This window comes from Notolepis coatsorum (assembly GCF_963971535.1).
Source record: "Notolepis coatsorum genome assembly, chromosome: 7".
Classification (NCBI taxonomy): domain Eukaryota; kingdom Metazoa; phylum Chordata; class Actinopteri; order Aulopiformes; family Paralepididae; genus Notolepis; species Notolepis coatsorum.
Window position 1 is genome coordinate 175,938,945 of NC_140171.1, and position 15,750 is coordinate 175,954,694.

Genomic DNA, 15,750 nt, shown 5'->3' on the forward strand with positions numbered 1-15,750 from the left:
CACTGTCCTGGGAGCTGTGGAGCGTAGGTCACACTGTCCTGGGCTAAACTAAGTAAAACTAAAACGAACAAAGAAATAATGGAAAAAAAAAATTATTTTTTTATTTTTTTGTTCTTTTTTGTTTTAGTTCGTACCTTTTTTTGCATTCGTTTTTTTTGTTGGTTTTTTGCGTTTTCATTTGATTTTGTTCGTTTTTTTGCGTTTTTTTGTTGTTCTTTTTCGTTGTTTTTTTGCGTTTTCGTTTGAGTTCGTTCTTTTTTTTGCGTTTTTTCCGTTGGTTTTTTGGCGTTTTAGTTCGTTCGTTTTTTGGCGTTTTCGTTTTTCATCGTTAGGTCACACTGTCCTGGGCGCTGGGGAGCGTAGGTCACACTGTCCTGGGAGCTGTGGAGCGTAGGTCACACTGTCCTGGGAGCTGTGGAGCGTAGGTCACACTGTCCTGGGAGCTGTGGAGCGTAGGTCACACTGTCCTGGGAGCTGTGGAGCGTAGGTCACACTGTCCTGTTTATTTAATTTACGAACTAAAACTAAAACAAACAAAAAAATAACGCAAAAAAAATAACGCAAAAAAAATAACGCAAAAAAAATAACGCAAAAAAATGGAAAAAAAGAACGCAAAAAAATGAACTAACTAAAACGAAAACGCAAAAGAAATCTAACGCAAAAAAACGAACGAACTAAAACAAAAACGCAAAAAAACGAACGCAAAAAAAATGAACTAACTAAAACAAAAACGAACGCAAAAAAACGAACGAACTAAAACGAAAACGCAAAAAAACGAACGCAAAAAAAATTAACTAACTAAAACAAAAACGCAAAAAAACTAACGCAAAAAAACGAACGAACTAAAACAAAAACGCAAAAAAAACAACGAACTAAAACGAAAATGCAAAAAATAGAACGAACTAAAACGAAAAAGAACCAGCTGTGCTAACCTGCGGCAGCTGTGCTAACCTGCGCCAGCTGTGCTAACCTGTGCTAGCTGGGTGAAATAAATTGTCACAGTTGTAGATGTTTTTGAACCACTAAAATGAACTAAATTGTAACAAACTAGTTTAGTTAGTTGTTTGTGGATTAGCTAGCTGATATCCTTTACAACTACTGACAACTGACAGACAGACGGATAGATGGGCCAATCAGGGCAACCCAAGTAGGTAATACAGTGTCTTCAGGGAAGCAGATTGGATATCTGACATGGTTTGATTGAGTTGATATCCAGTGGGATAGTAATCAAAGGGCTTTATAGTTGTGCTTTTCACAACAATAACAGTATTAACATAGTTGAAGGAATCTCTAGCACTTCCTCATCTCCACAATCAGAGAATTGTCTCTCAGAATAGGACAATATAGTAGAAACAGTTCTATAGGCCTATAGAACAACTGAACCCAGACACTGGAGCATGTATCGGTCATGTGCTCAGTATCTTCTTTGGGTTCAGTCATTAGGAAGTGGCTCGTAGAACAGTTTCTAACAGTTCAAAAATGTTGGGACATTTTTGCATCAACATACCTTCTGTTGAATAATGCAACGAGATTGGAAAATACTATTTTAATTGTACTGAATCTTGAGAAGACTTTGTAGTGTACTGAGAAATGAATGTGGACTTGCACAAAATAGAAACACAGTCTTTGCACCTCGACAGCTTAGATGACCCCACACTGTCCTGGGAGCTGTGGAGCGTAGGTCACACTGTCCTGGGAGCTGTGGAGCGTAGGTCACACTGTCCTGGGAGCTGTGGAGCGTAGGTCAGCTGTGGAGCGTAGGTCACACTGTCCTGGGAGCTGTGGAGCGTAGGTCACACTGTCCTGGGAGCTGTGGAGCGTAGGTCACACTGTCCTGGGAGCTGTGGAGCGTAGGTCACACTGTCCTGGGAGCTGTGGAGCGTAGGTCACACTGTCCTGGGAGCTGTGGAGCGTAGGTCACACTGTCCTGGGAGCTGTGGAGCGTAGGTCACACTGTCCTGGGCTAAACTAAGTAAAACTAAAACGAACAAAGAAATAATGGAAAAAAAAAATTATTTTTTTATTTTTTTGTTCTTTTTTGTTTTAGTTCGTACCTTTTTTTGCATTCGTTTTTTTTGTTGGTTTTTTGCGTTTTCATTTGATTTTGTTCGTTTTTTTGCGTTTTTTTGTTGTTCTTTTTCGTTGTTTTTTTGCGTTTTCGTTTGAGTTCGTTCTTTTTTTTGCGTTTTTTCCGTTGGTTTTTTGGCGTTTTAGTTCGTTCGTTTTTTGGCGTTTTCGTTTTTCATCGTTAGGTCACACTGTCCTGGGCGCTGGGGAGCGTAGGTCACACTGTCCTGGGAGCTGTGGAGCGTAGGTCACACTGTCCTGGGAGCTGTGGAGCGTAGGTCACACTGTCCTGGGAGCTGTGGAGCGTAGGTCACACTGTCCTGGGAGCTGTGGAGCGTAGGTCACACTGTCCTGTTTATTTAATTTACGAACTAAAACTAAAACAAACAAAAAAATAACGCAAAAAAAATAACGCAAAAAAAATAACGCAAAAAAAATAACGCAAAAAAATGGAAAAAAAGAACGCAAAAAAATGAACTAACTAAAACGAAAACGCAAAAGAAATCTAACGCAAAAAAACGAACGAACTAAAACAAAAACGCAAAAAAACGAACGCAAAAAAAATGAACTAACTAAAACAAAAACGAACGCAAAAAAACGAACGAACTAAAACGAAAACGCAAAAAAACGAACGCAAAAAAAATTAACTAACTAAAACAAAAACGCAAAAAAACTAACGCAAAAAAACGAACGAACTAAAACAAAAACGCAAAAAAAACAACGAACTAAAACGAAAATGCAAAAAATAGAACGAACTAAAACGAAAAAGAACTAAAAAATAAAAAAAAAAATAAAAAAAATAACAAACTAAAAAAAAAATTAAAAATAACGAACTAAAACTAAAACGAACAAAAACGAACAAAAAAATAATGGAAAAAAATAATAATTTTTTTTTTATTTTTTTGTTCTTTTTTGTTTTAGTTTGTACCTTTTTTGCATTCGTTTTTTTTGTTGGTTTTTTTGCGTTTTCATTTGATTTTTTTCTTTTTTTTGCGTTTTTTTGTTGTTCTTTTTCGTTGTTTTTTTGCGTTTTCGTTTGAGTTCGTTCTTTTTTTTGCGTTTTTTCCGTTGTTTTTTTGGCGTTTTAGTTCGTTCGTTTTTTGGCGTTTTCGTTTTTCATCGTTAGGTCACACTGTCCTGGGAGCTGTGGAGCGTAGGTCACACTGTCCTGGGCGCTGTGGAGCGTAGGTCACACTGTCCTGGGAGCTGTGGAGCGTAGGTCACACTGTCCTGGGAGCTGTGGAGCGTAGGTCACACTGTCCTGGGAGCTGTGGAGCGTAGGTCACACTGTCCTGGGAGCTGTGGAGCGTAGGTCACACTGTCCTGGGAGCTGTGGAGCGTAGGTCACACTGTCCTGGGAGCTGTGGAGCGTAGGTCACACTGTCCTGGGAGCTGTGGAGCGTAGGTCACACTGTCCTGGGAGCTGTGGAGCGTAGGTCACACTGTCCTGGGCTAAACTAAGTAAAACTAAAACGAACAAAGAAATAATGGAAAAAAAAAATTATTTTTTAATTTTTTTGTTCTTTTTTGTTTTAGTTCGTACCTTTTTTTGCATTTCTTTTTTTTTGTTGGTTTTTTTGCGTTTTCATTTGATTTTGTTCGTTTTTTTGCGTTTTTTTGTTGTTCTTTTTCGTTGTTTTTTTGCGTTTTCGTTTGAGTTCGTTCTTTTTTTTGCGTTTTTTCCGTTGGTTTTTTGGCGTTTTAGTTCGTTCGTTTTTTGGCGTTTTCGTTTTTCATCGTTAGGTCACACTGTCCTGGGCGCTGGGGAGCGTAGGTCACACTGTCCTGGGCGCTGGGGAGCGTAGGTCACACTGTCCTGGGAGCTGTGGAGCGTAGGTCACACTGTCCTGGGAGCTGTGGAGCGTAGGTCACACTGTCCTGGGAGCTGTGGAGCGTAGGTCACACTGTCCTGGGAGCTGTGGAGCGTAGGTCACACTGTCCTGGGAGCTGTGGAGCGTAGGTCACACTGTCCTGTTTATTTAATTTACGAACTAAAACTAAAACAAACAAAAAAATAACGCAAAAAAAATAACGCAAAAAAAATAACGCAAAAAAAATAACGCAAAAAAATGGAAAAAAAGAACGCAAAAAAATGAACTAACTAAAACAAAAACGCAAAAGAAATCTAACGCAAAAAAACGAACGAACTAAAACAAAAACGCAAAAAAACGAACGCAAAAAAAATGAACTAACTAAAACAAAAACGAACGCAAAAAAACGAACGAACTAAAACAAAAACGCAAAAAAACGAACGCAAAAAAAATTAACTAACTAAAACAAAAACGCAAAAAAACTAACGCAAAAAAACGAACGAACTAAAACAAAAACGCAAAAAAAACAACGAACTAAAACGAAAATGCAAAAAATAGAACGAACTAAAACGAAAAAGAACTAAAAAATTTAAAAAAAAATAAAAAAAATAACAAACTAAAAAAAAAAAAAAAAATAACGAACTAAAACTAAAACGAACAAAAACGAACAAAAAAATAATGGAAAAAAATAATAATTTTTTTTTTATTTTTTTGTTCTTTTTTGTTTTAGTTCGTACCTTTTTTGCATTCGTTTTTTTTGTTGGTTTTTTTGCGTTTTCATTTGATTTTTTTCTTTTTTTTGCGTTTTTTTGTTGTTCTTTTTCGTTGTTTTTTTGCGTTTTCGTTTGAGTTCGTTCTTTTTTTTGCGTTTTTTCCGTTGTTTTTTTGGCGTTTTAGTTCGTTCGTTTTTTGGCGTTTTCGTTTTTCATCGTTAGGTCACACTGTCCTGGGCGCTGGGGAGCGTAGGTCACACTGTCCTGGGCGCTGTGGAGCGTAGGTCACACTGTCCTGGGAGCTGTGGAGCGTAGGTCACACTGTCCTGGGAGCTGTGGAGCGTAGGTCACACTGTCCTGGGAGCTGTGGAGCGTAGGTCACACTGTCCTGGGAGCTGTGGAGCGTAGGTCACACTGTCCTGGGAGCTGTGGAGCGTAGGTCACACTGTCCTGGGAGCTGGGGAGCGTAGGTCACACTGTCCTGGGAGCTGTGGAGCGTAGGTCACACTGTCCTGGGAGCTGTGGAGCGTAGGTCACACTGTCCTGGGCTAAACTAAGTAAAACTAAAACGAACAAAGAAATAATGGAAAAAAAAATTATTTTTTTATTTTTTTGTTCTTTTTTGTTTTAGTTCGTACCTTTTTTTGCATTCGTTTTTTTTGTTGGTTTTTTTGCGTTTTCATTTGATTTTGTTCGTTTTTTTGCGTTTTTTTGTTGTTCTTTTTCGTTGTTTTTTTGCGTTTTCGTTTGAGTTCGTTCTTTTTTTTGCGTTTTTTCCGTTGGTTTTTTGGCGTTTTAGTTTGTTCGTTTTTTGGCGTTTTCGTTTTTCATCGTTAGGTCACACTGTCCTGGGCGCTGTGGAGCGTAGGTCACACTGTCCTGGGAGCTGTGGAGCGTAGGTCACACTGTCCTGGGAGCTGTGGAGCGTAGGTCACACTGTCCTGGGAGCTGTGGAGCGTAGGTCACACTGTCCTGGGAGCTGTGGAGCGTAGGTCACACTGTCCTGGGCGCTGGGGAGCGTAGGTCACACTGTCCTGGGAGCTGTGGAGCGTAGGTCACACTGTCCTGGGAGCTGTGGAGCGTAGGTCACACTGTCCTGGGAGCTGTGGAGCGTAGGTCACACTGTCCTGGGAGCTGTGGAGCGTAGGTCACACTGTCCTGGGAGCTGTGGAGCGTAGGTCACACTGTCCTGGGCGCTGGGGAGCGTAGGTCACACTGTCCTGGGAGCTGTGGAGCGTAGGTCACACTGTCCTGGGAGCTGTGGAGCGTAGGTCACACTGTCCTGGGAGCTGTGGAGCGTAGGTCACACTGTCCTGTTTATTTAATTTACGAACTAAAACTAAAACAAACAAAAAAATAACGCAAAAAAAATAACGCAAAAAAAATAACGCAAAAAAATGGAAAAAAAGAACGCAAAAAAATGAACTAACTAAAACGAAAACGCAAAAGAAATCTAACGCAAAAAAACGAACGAACTAAAACGAAAACGCAAAAAAACGAACGCAAAAAAAATTAACTAACTAAAACAAAAACGCAAAAAAACTAACGCAAAAAAACGAACGAACTAAAACAAAAACGCAAAAAAAACAACGAACTAAAACGAAAATGCAAAAAATAGAACGAACTAAAACGAAAAAGAACAAAAAAATTTAAAAAAAACTAAAAAAAAGAACAAACTAAAAAAAAATAAATAAATAACGAACTAAAACTAAAACGAACAAAAACGAACAAAAAAATAATGGAAAAAAATAATAATTTTTTTTTTATTTTTTTGTTCTTTTTTGTTTTAGTTCGTACCTTTTTTTGCATTTGTTTTTTTTGTTGGTTTTTTTGCGTTTTCATTTGATTTTTTTCTTTTTTTTTTGTTTTTTTGTTGTTCTTTTTCGTTGTTTTTTTGCGTTTTCGTTTGAGTTCGTTCTTTTTTTGCGTTTTTTCCGTTGGTTTTTTGGCGTTTTAGTTTGTTCGTTTTTTGGCGTTTTCGTTTTTCATCGTTAGGTCACACTGTCCTGGGCGCTGGGGAGCGTAGGTCACACTGTCCTGGGCGCTGTGGAGCGTAGGTCACACTGTCCTGGGCGCTGGGGAGCGTAGGTCACACTGTCCTGGGAGCTGTGGAGCGTAGGTCACACTGTCCTGGGCGCTGGGGAGCGTAGGTCACACTGTCCTGGGCGCTGGGGAGCGTAGGTCACACTGTCCTGGGAGCTGTGGAGCGTAGGTCACACTGTCCTGGGAGCTGTGGAGCGTAGGTCACACTGTCCTGGGAGCTGTGGAGCGTAGGTCACACTGTCCTGGGAGCTGTGGAGCGTAGGTCACACTGTCCTGGGCGCTGGGGAGCGTAGGTCACACTGTCCTGGGAGCTGTGGAGCGTAGGTCACACTGTCCTGGGAGCTGGGGAGCGTAGGTCACACTGTACTGGGCGAAGCCAATGTGGAGATTCATATTCACCGCAAATTTGTCACATTTTTTCTTACAAACCTGCAGATGTTTGTGTCAGTATGCTGTCGCCGTATCCCATTTCCAACACTGCTATAACATTGACTAATTGTACTGCTGCTGACCGCAGGCTTTGGGCATGCTGTTCTGGCACAAACATAACATTGAGAAGTCTTTGGCAGACCTGCCCAACTTCACGCCCTTCCCCGACGAGTGGACTGTGGAGGACAAGGTGCTGTTTGAACAAGCCTTCAGCTTCCACGGGAAGAGCTTCCATAGGATTCAGCAAATGGTAATTTGCCTAATTGACATTCAAGCAACAGAATGATGTTTCGAACCGTAACCAATGGGTTTGTTTTCACTTGTATGATGATGATGATGATGATAATGACACCAATGTCTGTAATAGCTGTTCCTGGCAGTGTGCATGTAACCAGTGTGTTCTTTGACAAACGTGTTGGGTGGAGGAGGTAAGTATAATAAATAGTAGTAAAATGTTTCTAATGTTCTCTTGTTTATTTTCCTAGTTGCCAGACAAGCCCATGTGCAGTCTCGTGAGGTACTACTACTCCTGGAAGAAGACTCGGTCCCGGACCAGTCTGATGGACCGCCAGGCCAGGAAGCCGGCCAGCAGAACCAACCCAGATGATAGGTATGTATTATGTTACTGTGGTTGTGATAGGTCTGTATTATGTTACTGTGGTTGTGATAGGTATGTATTATGTTACTGTGGTTGTGATAGGTCTGTATTATGTCACTGTGGTTGTGATAGGTATGTATTATGTTACTGTGGTTGTGATAGGTCTGTATTATGTTACTGTGGTTGTGATAGGTATGTATTATGTTACTGTGGTTGTGATAGGTCTGTATTATGTCACTGTGGTTGTGATAGGTATGTATTATGTTACTGTGGTTGTGATAGGTCTGTATTATGTTACTGTGGTTGTGATAGGTCTGTATTATGTTACTGTGGTTGTGATAGGTCTGTATTATGTTACTGTGGTTGTGATAGGTCTGTATTATGTTACTGTGGTTGTGATAGGTATGTATTATGTTACTGTGATTGTGATAGGTCTGTATTATGTTACTGTGGTTGTGATAGGTCTGTATTATGTTACTGTGGTTGTGATAGGTATATATTTTGTATACACTATGGTAATAACTAGGGCTGTACCGAATGCTTCGAAGCTTCGATCATAATGTTGACATTCGAATTCTAAATCAACATTTGAATTTTTTATTATTATTATTATTTAATTTTTTTATATTTTTTGTGTCTATTCAATCTGTTTAAACCAATGGGGTTTTTCTTCACAGTTGCAGTTAAAGATTAGGCTACACTAATATTATAATATTATACTATAAGACGTCACCATCACTTTCATACCAACCGTGCCCTTATTGGATTATTTATGTTAACAAAACTGATGAGTTATATTCATTAAAGAAAGTTGATTTAATAAAAATTTAAAAACTCATTTAATCACTTTATTCAAATTGAGATTTAGTTTGAGGATACTTTTTTTAAAATAAAAGTAAAATAGTTTTTCTTTCTTTTTTAAATAAAAATAGTTTTTTGTACAGACATTCAAAGCTTCGTTCGAATACTTCAATAGAAGCTTCGAATGTTATAAAATGACATTTGGTACAGCCCTAGTAATAACCCTCTCTCAGGAACCTAGACATCAGAGAGAGAACCCTCTCTCAGGAACCTAGACATCAGAGAGAGAACCCTCTCTCAGGAACCTAGACATCAGAGAGAGAACCCTGACTCAGGAACCTAGACATCAGAGAGAGAACCCTGACTCAGGAACCTAGACATCAGAGAGAGAACCCTCTCAGGAACCTAGACATCAGAGAGAGAACCCTGACTCAGGAACCTAGACATCAGAGAGAGAACCCTGACTCAGGAACCTAGACATCAGAGAGAGAACCCTGACTCAGGAACCTAGACATCAGAGAGAGAACCCTGAGTCAGGAACCTAGACATCAGAGAGAGAACCCTGACTCAGGAACCTAGACATCAGAGAGAGAACCCTGACTCGGGAACCTAGACATCAGAGAGAGAACCCTGACTCAGGAACCTAGACATCAGAGAGAGAACCCTGACTCAGGAACCTAGACATCAGAGAGAGAACCCTGACTCAGGAACCTAGACATCAGAGAGAGAACCCTGACTCAGGAACCTAGACATCAGAGAGAGAACCCTGACTCAGGAACCTAGACATCAGAGAGAGAACCCTCAGTCTCTCAGGAACCTAGACATCAGAGAGAGAACCCTGACTCAGGAACCTAGACATCAGAGAGAGAACCCTCTCAGGAACCTAGACATCAGAGAGAGAACCCTGACTCAGGAACCTAGACATCAGAGAGAGAACCCTGACTCAGGAACCTAGACATCAGAGAGAGAACCCTGACTCAGGAACCTAGACATCAGAGAGAGAACCCTGAGTCAGGAACCTAGACATCAGAGAGAGAACCCTGACTCAGGAACCTAGACATCAGAGAGAGAACCCTGACTCAGGAACCTAGACATCAGAGAGAGAACCCTGACTCAGGAACCTAGACATCAGAGAGAGAACCCTGACTCAGGAACCTAGACATCAGAGAGAGAACCCTGACTCAGGAACCTAGACATCAGAGAGAGAACCCTGACTCAGGAACCTAGACATCAGAGAGAGAACCCTGACTCAGGAACCTAGACATCAGAGAGAGAACCCTCAGTCTCTCAGGAACCTAGACATCAGAGAGAGAACCCTGACTCAGGAACCTAGACATCAGAGAGAGAACCCTCTCAGGAACCTAGACATCAGAGAGAGAACCCTGAGTATCTCAGGAACCTAGACATCAGAGAGAGAACCCTGACTCAGGAACCTAGACATCAGAGAGAGAACCCTGAGTCTCTCAGGAACCTAGACATCAGAGAGAGAACCCTCTCTCAGGAACCTAGACATCAGAGAGAGAACCCTGACTCAGGAACCTAGACATCAGAGAGAGAACCCTGACTCAGGAACCTAGACATCAGAGAGAGAACCCTCAGTCTCTCAGGAACCTAGACATCAGAGAGAGAACCCTCTCTCAGGAACCTAGACATCAGAGAGAGAACCCTGACTCAGGAACCTAGACATCAGAGAGAGAACCCTGACTCAGGAACCTAGACATCAGAGAGAGAACCCTCACTCAGGAACCTAGACATCAGAGAGAGAACCCTCAGTCTCTCAGGAACCTAGACATCAGAGAGAGAACCCTCTCTCAGGAACCTAGACATCAGAGAGAGAACCCTGACTCAGGAACCTAGACATCAGAGAGAGAACCCTCTCAGGAACCTAGACATCAGAGAGAGAACCCTCTCTCAGGAACCTAGACATCAGAGAGAGAACCCTCTCAGGAACCTAGACATCAGAGAGAGAACCCTCTCAGGAACCTAGACATCAGAGAGAGAACCCTGACTCAGGAACCTAGACATCAGAGAGAGAACTCTGACTCAGGAACCTAGACATCAGAGAGAGAACCCTCTCTCAGGAACCTAGACATCAGAGAGAGAACCCTCTCTCAGGAACCTAGACATCAGAGAGAGAACCCTGACTCAGGAACCTAGACATCAGAGAGAGAACCCTCTCTCAGGAACCTAGACATCAGAGAGAGAACCCTCTCTCAGGAACCTAGACATCAGAGAGAGAACCCTCTCTCAGGAACCTAGACATCAGAGAGAGAACCCTCTCTCAGGAACCTAGACATCAGAGAGAGAACCCTCTCTCAGGAACCTAGACATCAGAGAGAGAACCCTGACTCAGGAACCTAGACATCAGAGAGAGAACCCTGACTCAGGAACCTAGACATCAGAGAGAGAACCCTGACTCAGGAACCTAGACATCAGAGAGAGAACCCTCTCTCAGGAACCTAGACATCAGAAAGAGAACCCTGAGTCTCTAGGCATTACAGTTCAAATGACTCAAGATCCGGCAATATCATATCAAATGTGCTGCCATTTTGTACACAGACATTTGCCCAATTCTCCTAGCCTTTTAATGTTGTGTGATGTTGCATTCTATCGGCACGCAGTCACTGAATACTGACGAACACATGTTTGCAGTGATGAAGAGATGGAGGAGGCCAACCCAATTGAAGCCAATGACAGTGACTATGACCCAACTAAGGAGACGAAAAAAGAGGTAACTTTCCCCAACATTTGTACATGCATTTGAGTGCACACAGGGTTCGCACAAGGCCCTTGAAGTGCTTAAAGTGCTTGATTTTTTACAAAAAAAAAGTCAAGGCCTGGAATTGCTTGAAAACAGCCGATTTTTTAACAATGTCCTTAAAATTTTATTGAAATTCAAATCAACCATTCGCATTGAATGTTTTCTTCATCCATGATTAAATTGTTCTGAATCAATCAAATCTGACGAGTCGCTGTCTCGCGCGCTCCAACTGTTTTTCCTCATTTCTTCGTGTGTGATGCTCTAGCTGGCCAGCAGGCCAAGAAGATGCTTAAAAAAACTGCATTTAAAAGTGAATTGTATCCTTCGAGTGACATCCTTGAAAATGAAAAATGGTGCTTGGAAAAGTACTTAAAGGAACATGCCAACTTTTGGGGAAATTAGCTTATTTGCCATCTACCCTGGAGTTAGACAAGCAGATACCATTTTCTTCTCTGTGCATGCATTAGGCTTAGAGAACAGCCGCCCCGTTAGCCTAGCTTAGCGTCATTCACTGGAAGTAGGTGTGCCGGTGTAGCCTACTTCCCAACAGTCACGAAATACACTCCAAATACAACTCAAAAACGTTCCTGTAAACATGTTGTGACCTGTGTATTTACCACGTGGAGAAAAGAAAATTCGACATTTTAGTTTACTAAGCAGATATACTCCATTTACCATATACTCTGAAAGAATTTTTGCCGAACCACTGCTGCCTGGGCGCAGTGATTTCATCACCTCAAAAGCCCCGTTTTTCAAAAAGCAACAGGCTTTTGAGATGATGAAATCACTGCGCCAAGGCAGCAGTGGTTCGGCAAAAAGTATTCCGAGTATATATCTGCTTAGAAAACAAAAATGTCTAATAATTTTTTCTCCGTGTGGTAAATACACAGGTTTACAGGAAAGTTTTGGAGTTGTATTTTGAGTGTATTTCGTGACTGTTGGGAACTAGGCTACACTGGCACACCTACTTCCAGTGAATGACGCTAAGCTAGGCTAACGGTGCGGCTGTTCCCTAAGCCTAATGCATGCACAGAGAAGAAAAGGGTATGTATCTGCTTGTCTAACTCCACTTTAAAAGTCCTTGAATTAAATTTTGCAATGTCTGTAGGAACTCTTTCCGTGACTTCTGTGGACTGTAGAAGTGACGTAACACGTCTTTTCCCCTGGCCATTTAAGCAATAATACACAAGAACCAGTGGACTATCAGGAATATTGCCACGGCTGTGATGCGTCCGCAACCACAAGAGCGAAGCTCACCCTCCAGTGAGTAATATTGAGAATATTGTATAGTTTCAGAGTGATCCTGGCTAATTCCAGAAAACGGCGCTATGGAGCAATATGTGAATTTTGCTAAAAGCGTTGGCGTTGCTCGCCTGGACACGCTATTATTTCCAATTCAAAGGTATATAATAGGTATTATGTTTCATCATGAATGCATGATGACAAAATGGCATCCAATGTAATAAAACAAGTCAACCAAAGAACTAGATTCTTGTACCGGATCTCCTCTCTGGTAAACAAGAATACCCTGAAGACTCTGGCAGGAGCACTCATTCAAGGGTACTACGACTATGCTTGCACCTCATGGTACCAAAGCACCTCAAAGGCACTAAAAAACAAATGACAAACATCTCAAAACAAACTAGTCAGACTACTGCTTGACCTTACTCCTAGAACCTACCTCACCCCTGCCCACTTTGACAACCTAGGATGGCTTAGAGTAGACGACAGAGTACAGCAACTTGCAATGGGCCTGGTCTACAAGATGCACTACACCACACAGGTACCCATGTACATGTCGTAATACTTCCCAAAGGTCAGTGAATACCACGACCACAACACCAGAGGGAGTTCCACAAATCATGTGCAACCCAGATTCGGCACAAACAAGGGACTAAACACATTTAGCAATTATGCCACAACAATGTGGAACGCCCTACCCACAGCCGTAAAAAGATGTGAATCCCTACCCACATTTAAAACCGCTCTTAAAAAGCACCTACAGGAGGCCGCCATTCGAAACTGGCCACCGTAAAATGTCCAACCCCCCCCCCCAAATAGACAGTCTCCTCCCCACCGTATGTATATATTTTCTGTTAGGATCTCTGGGTAACAGTACTGTATATTTTCATATTGTATATGTCACAAATGTAACAGTACTATATACCTGTATGTCATGTATGTCCCTATGCCATAAATGTCATGATGTCATGTATGTTGTGTATGTCATAAATGTCACTATGAATTGAAAATGGGGGACCCTGATGATGTAAACAAGACAAACGTCTTTCTCTGGTCTGCATCCCCTTAACAATTGTGTGTATTGAGCCGTACTGTATTGTACCCATTCTGAAATCTGTTAAATAAAGTTTTCATTCATTCATTTGTGAAAGGGGAGGAGGGGTAATTTTTTGATTCTTTTATTGTCAGCAACAGCATACGTTTTGGAGTACGTTACATATGATCGTTGCGATCAATGTGAAATCATGGTTGGATCAAAGTAGGATTGATATATAGTCCTTATAGTCCTTACCTTTACTAGGAGGTATCCCAAAAATAATATAATTTTTTTTATCCACTTTTTTTCCTCCTTTTTCTATTTTTCTCCCATCCCAATTTAGCCGTGCCAATTCTCCCCTCCCCTGTCTTTATCGTTGCCTACATGTGCCCCCCACTGGTCAGTCGTAGAGAGGATAGAAGCCCATCACATGTCCCCTCCGATACATGTGGAGGCAGCCAGTCACATCTTTTCACCTGCCAGCACGGACTCTCATTGGCGAGGAGTAACGTGTGGGAGGCTCACACTGCCCCTGCCATTTTCCTGTCTTTTGCTGTGCAGGCGCCCTGACCGACCTGTAGGAGTCGCTGTTTTTCAACGACCAGATTACCACCCATCGACTCCCCTCCCGCTGACTCTGCCAATTGAGTCAGTATGACGGCCGGCCCAAGCCGGAGGCAACGCTGACAGCCGGATTCGATACCGGTGTCTCTTGCGTTGGTGACGAGCGCAATGTCCGCTGCGCCACCCAGCCGCACCCCCAAAAATAATATTCCAATTGTCTGATCGCGATTTCAAGTATTGGTGTCCATTGGGTCCCCGACATAATCCGGCACAACACATGCGTCGAGGGGCATGGACGCGTTCCAATGTGATCGGGTGAACGGCTAGACTTGCCTGGACCAGAATGCTGCGCCCGGAGGGGTTTAGATGTAACACCCGGTGTGCAATAAGCTTTCAAAGGGTGGGCGATACTGCCACCTAGCAGGATGCGGCTGGTATTGCACTCTAGCGATCTCAGAAGGATTTCCTACGGTAACACAGAGGTCCGTGAACCTGAAATGAATAAAAAAATCTAATAAAAGAAATAACGATGAAAACTCGACTATACTCGGGTATAGCGCTCAACCGTTGGCGAGTTAACCCGACTATCCTCGGGTCTGGCGCTGAAAGTGTTAAGGTCTATACTTAAATAAATAAATAAATAAATAAATAAGAACTAAACACACTCGCGCAGATATAGCTATAGTGGACGACACTAACCGGCTGCATGCTCAGTGCGAAGGCCCCGTCTGTACCCTCCAGACCCTCACTCTGCCCCCCCCTCTGTACCCTCCAGACCCTCACTCTGCCCCCCCGTCTGTACCCTCCAGACCCTCACTCTGCCCCCCCATCTGTACCCTCCAGACCCTCACTCTGCCCCCCCATCTGTACCCTCCAGACCCTCACTCTGCCCCCCCCTCTGTACCCTCCAGACCCTCACTCTGCCCCCCCGTCTGTACCCTCCAGACCCTCACTCTGCCCCCCCGTCTGTACCCTCCAGACCCTCACTCTGCCCCCCCGTCTGTACCCTCCAGACCCTCACTCTGCCCCCCGTCTGTACCCTCCAGACCCTCGCTCTGCCCCGTCTGTACCCTCCAGACCCTCACTCTGCCCCCCGTCTGTACCCTCCAGACCCTCACTCTGCCCCCCGTCTGTACCCTCCAGACCCTCACTCTGCCCCCCCGTCTGTACCCTCCAGACCCTCACTCTGCCCCCCCGTCTGTACCCTCCAGACCCTCACTCTGCCCCCCCGTCTGTACCCTCCAGACCCTCTCTCTGCCCCCCGTCTGTACCCTCCAGACCCTCACTCTGCCCCCCGTCTGTACCCTCCAGACCCTCACTCTGCCCCCCGTCTGTACCCTCCAGACCCTCACTCTGCCCCCCCGTCTGTACCCTCCAGACCCTCACTCTGCCCCCCGTCTGGCCCCTCCAGACCCTCACTCTGCCCCCCGTCTGTACCCTCCAGACCCTCACTCTGCCCCCCCGTCTGTACCCTCCAGACCCTCACTCTGCCCCCCCGTCTGTACCCTCCAGACCCTCACTCTGCCCCCCGTCTGTACCCTCCAGACCCTCACTCTGCCCCGTCTGCCCCCTCCAGACCCTCACTCTGCCCCCGTCTGTACCCTCCAGACCCTCACTCTGCCCTGTCTGCCCCCTCCAGACCCAGAGCCTCCAGACCCTCACTGAGCCCCAGACCCTGACCTCCA

The 15,750-nt window shown here is 43.6% G+C and overlaps 1 protein-coding gene across 1 annotated transcript in view; it reads left to right on the plus strand.

Annotated features, from left to right (window-relative positions):
* Positions 1–15,750, plus strand: part of rcor3 (REST corepressor 3) — a gene marked incomplete at both ends in the record, with an annotated part of 121,488 nt that overhangs the window by 50,958 nt on the left and 54,780 nt on the right. The window contains 4 exons of the mRNA XM_084318468.1: positions 7,152–7,313; positions 7,549–7,673; positions 11,115–11,193; positions 15,705–15,750. The exon at positions 15,705–15,750 is cut by the window's right edge and continues 188 nt beyond it. Of these exons, the coding sequence (XP_084174594.1) occupies positions 7,152–7,313; positions 7,549–7,673; positions 11,115–11,193; positions 15,705–15,750 (412 nt within the window). The remainder of the gene's footprint in view (positions 1–7,151; positions 7,314–7,548; positions 7,674–11,114; positions 11,194–15,704) is intronic.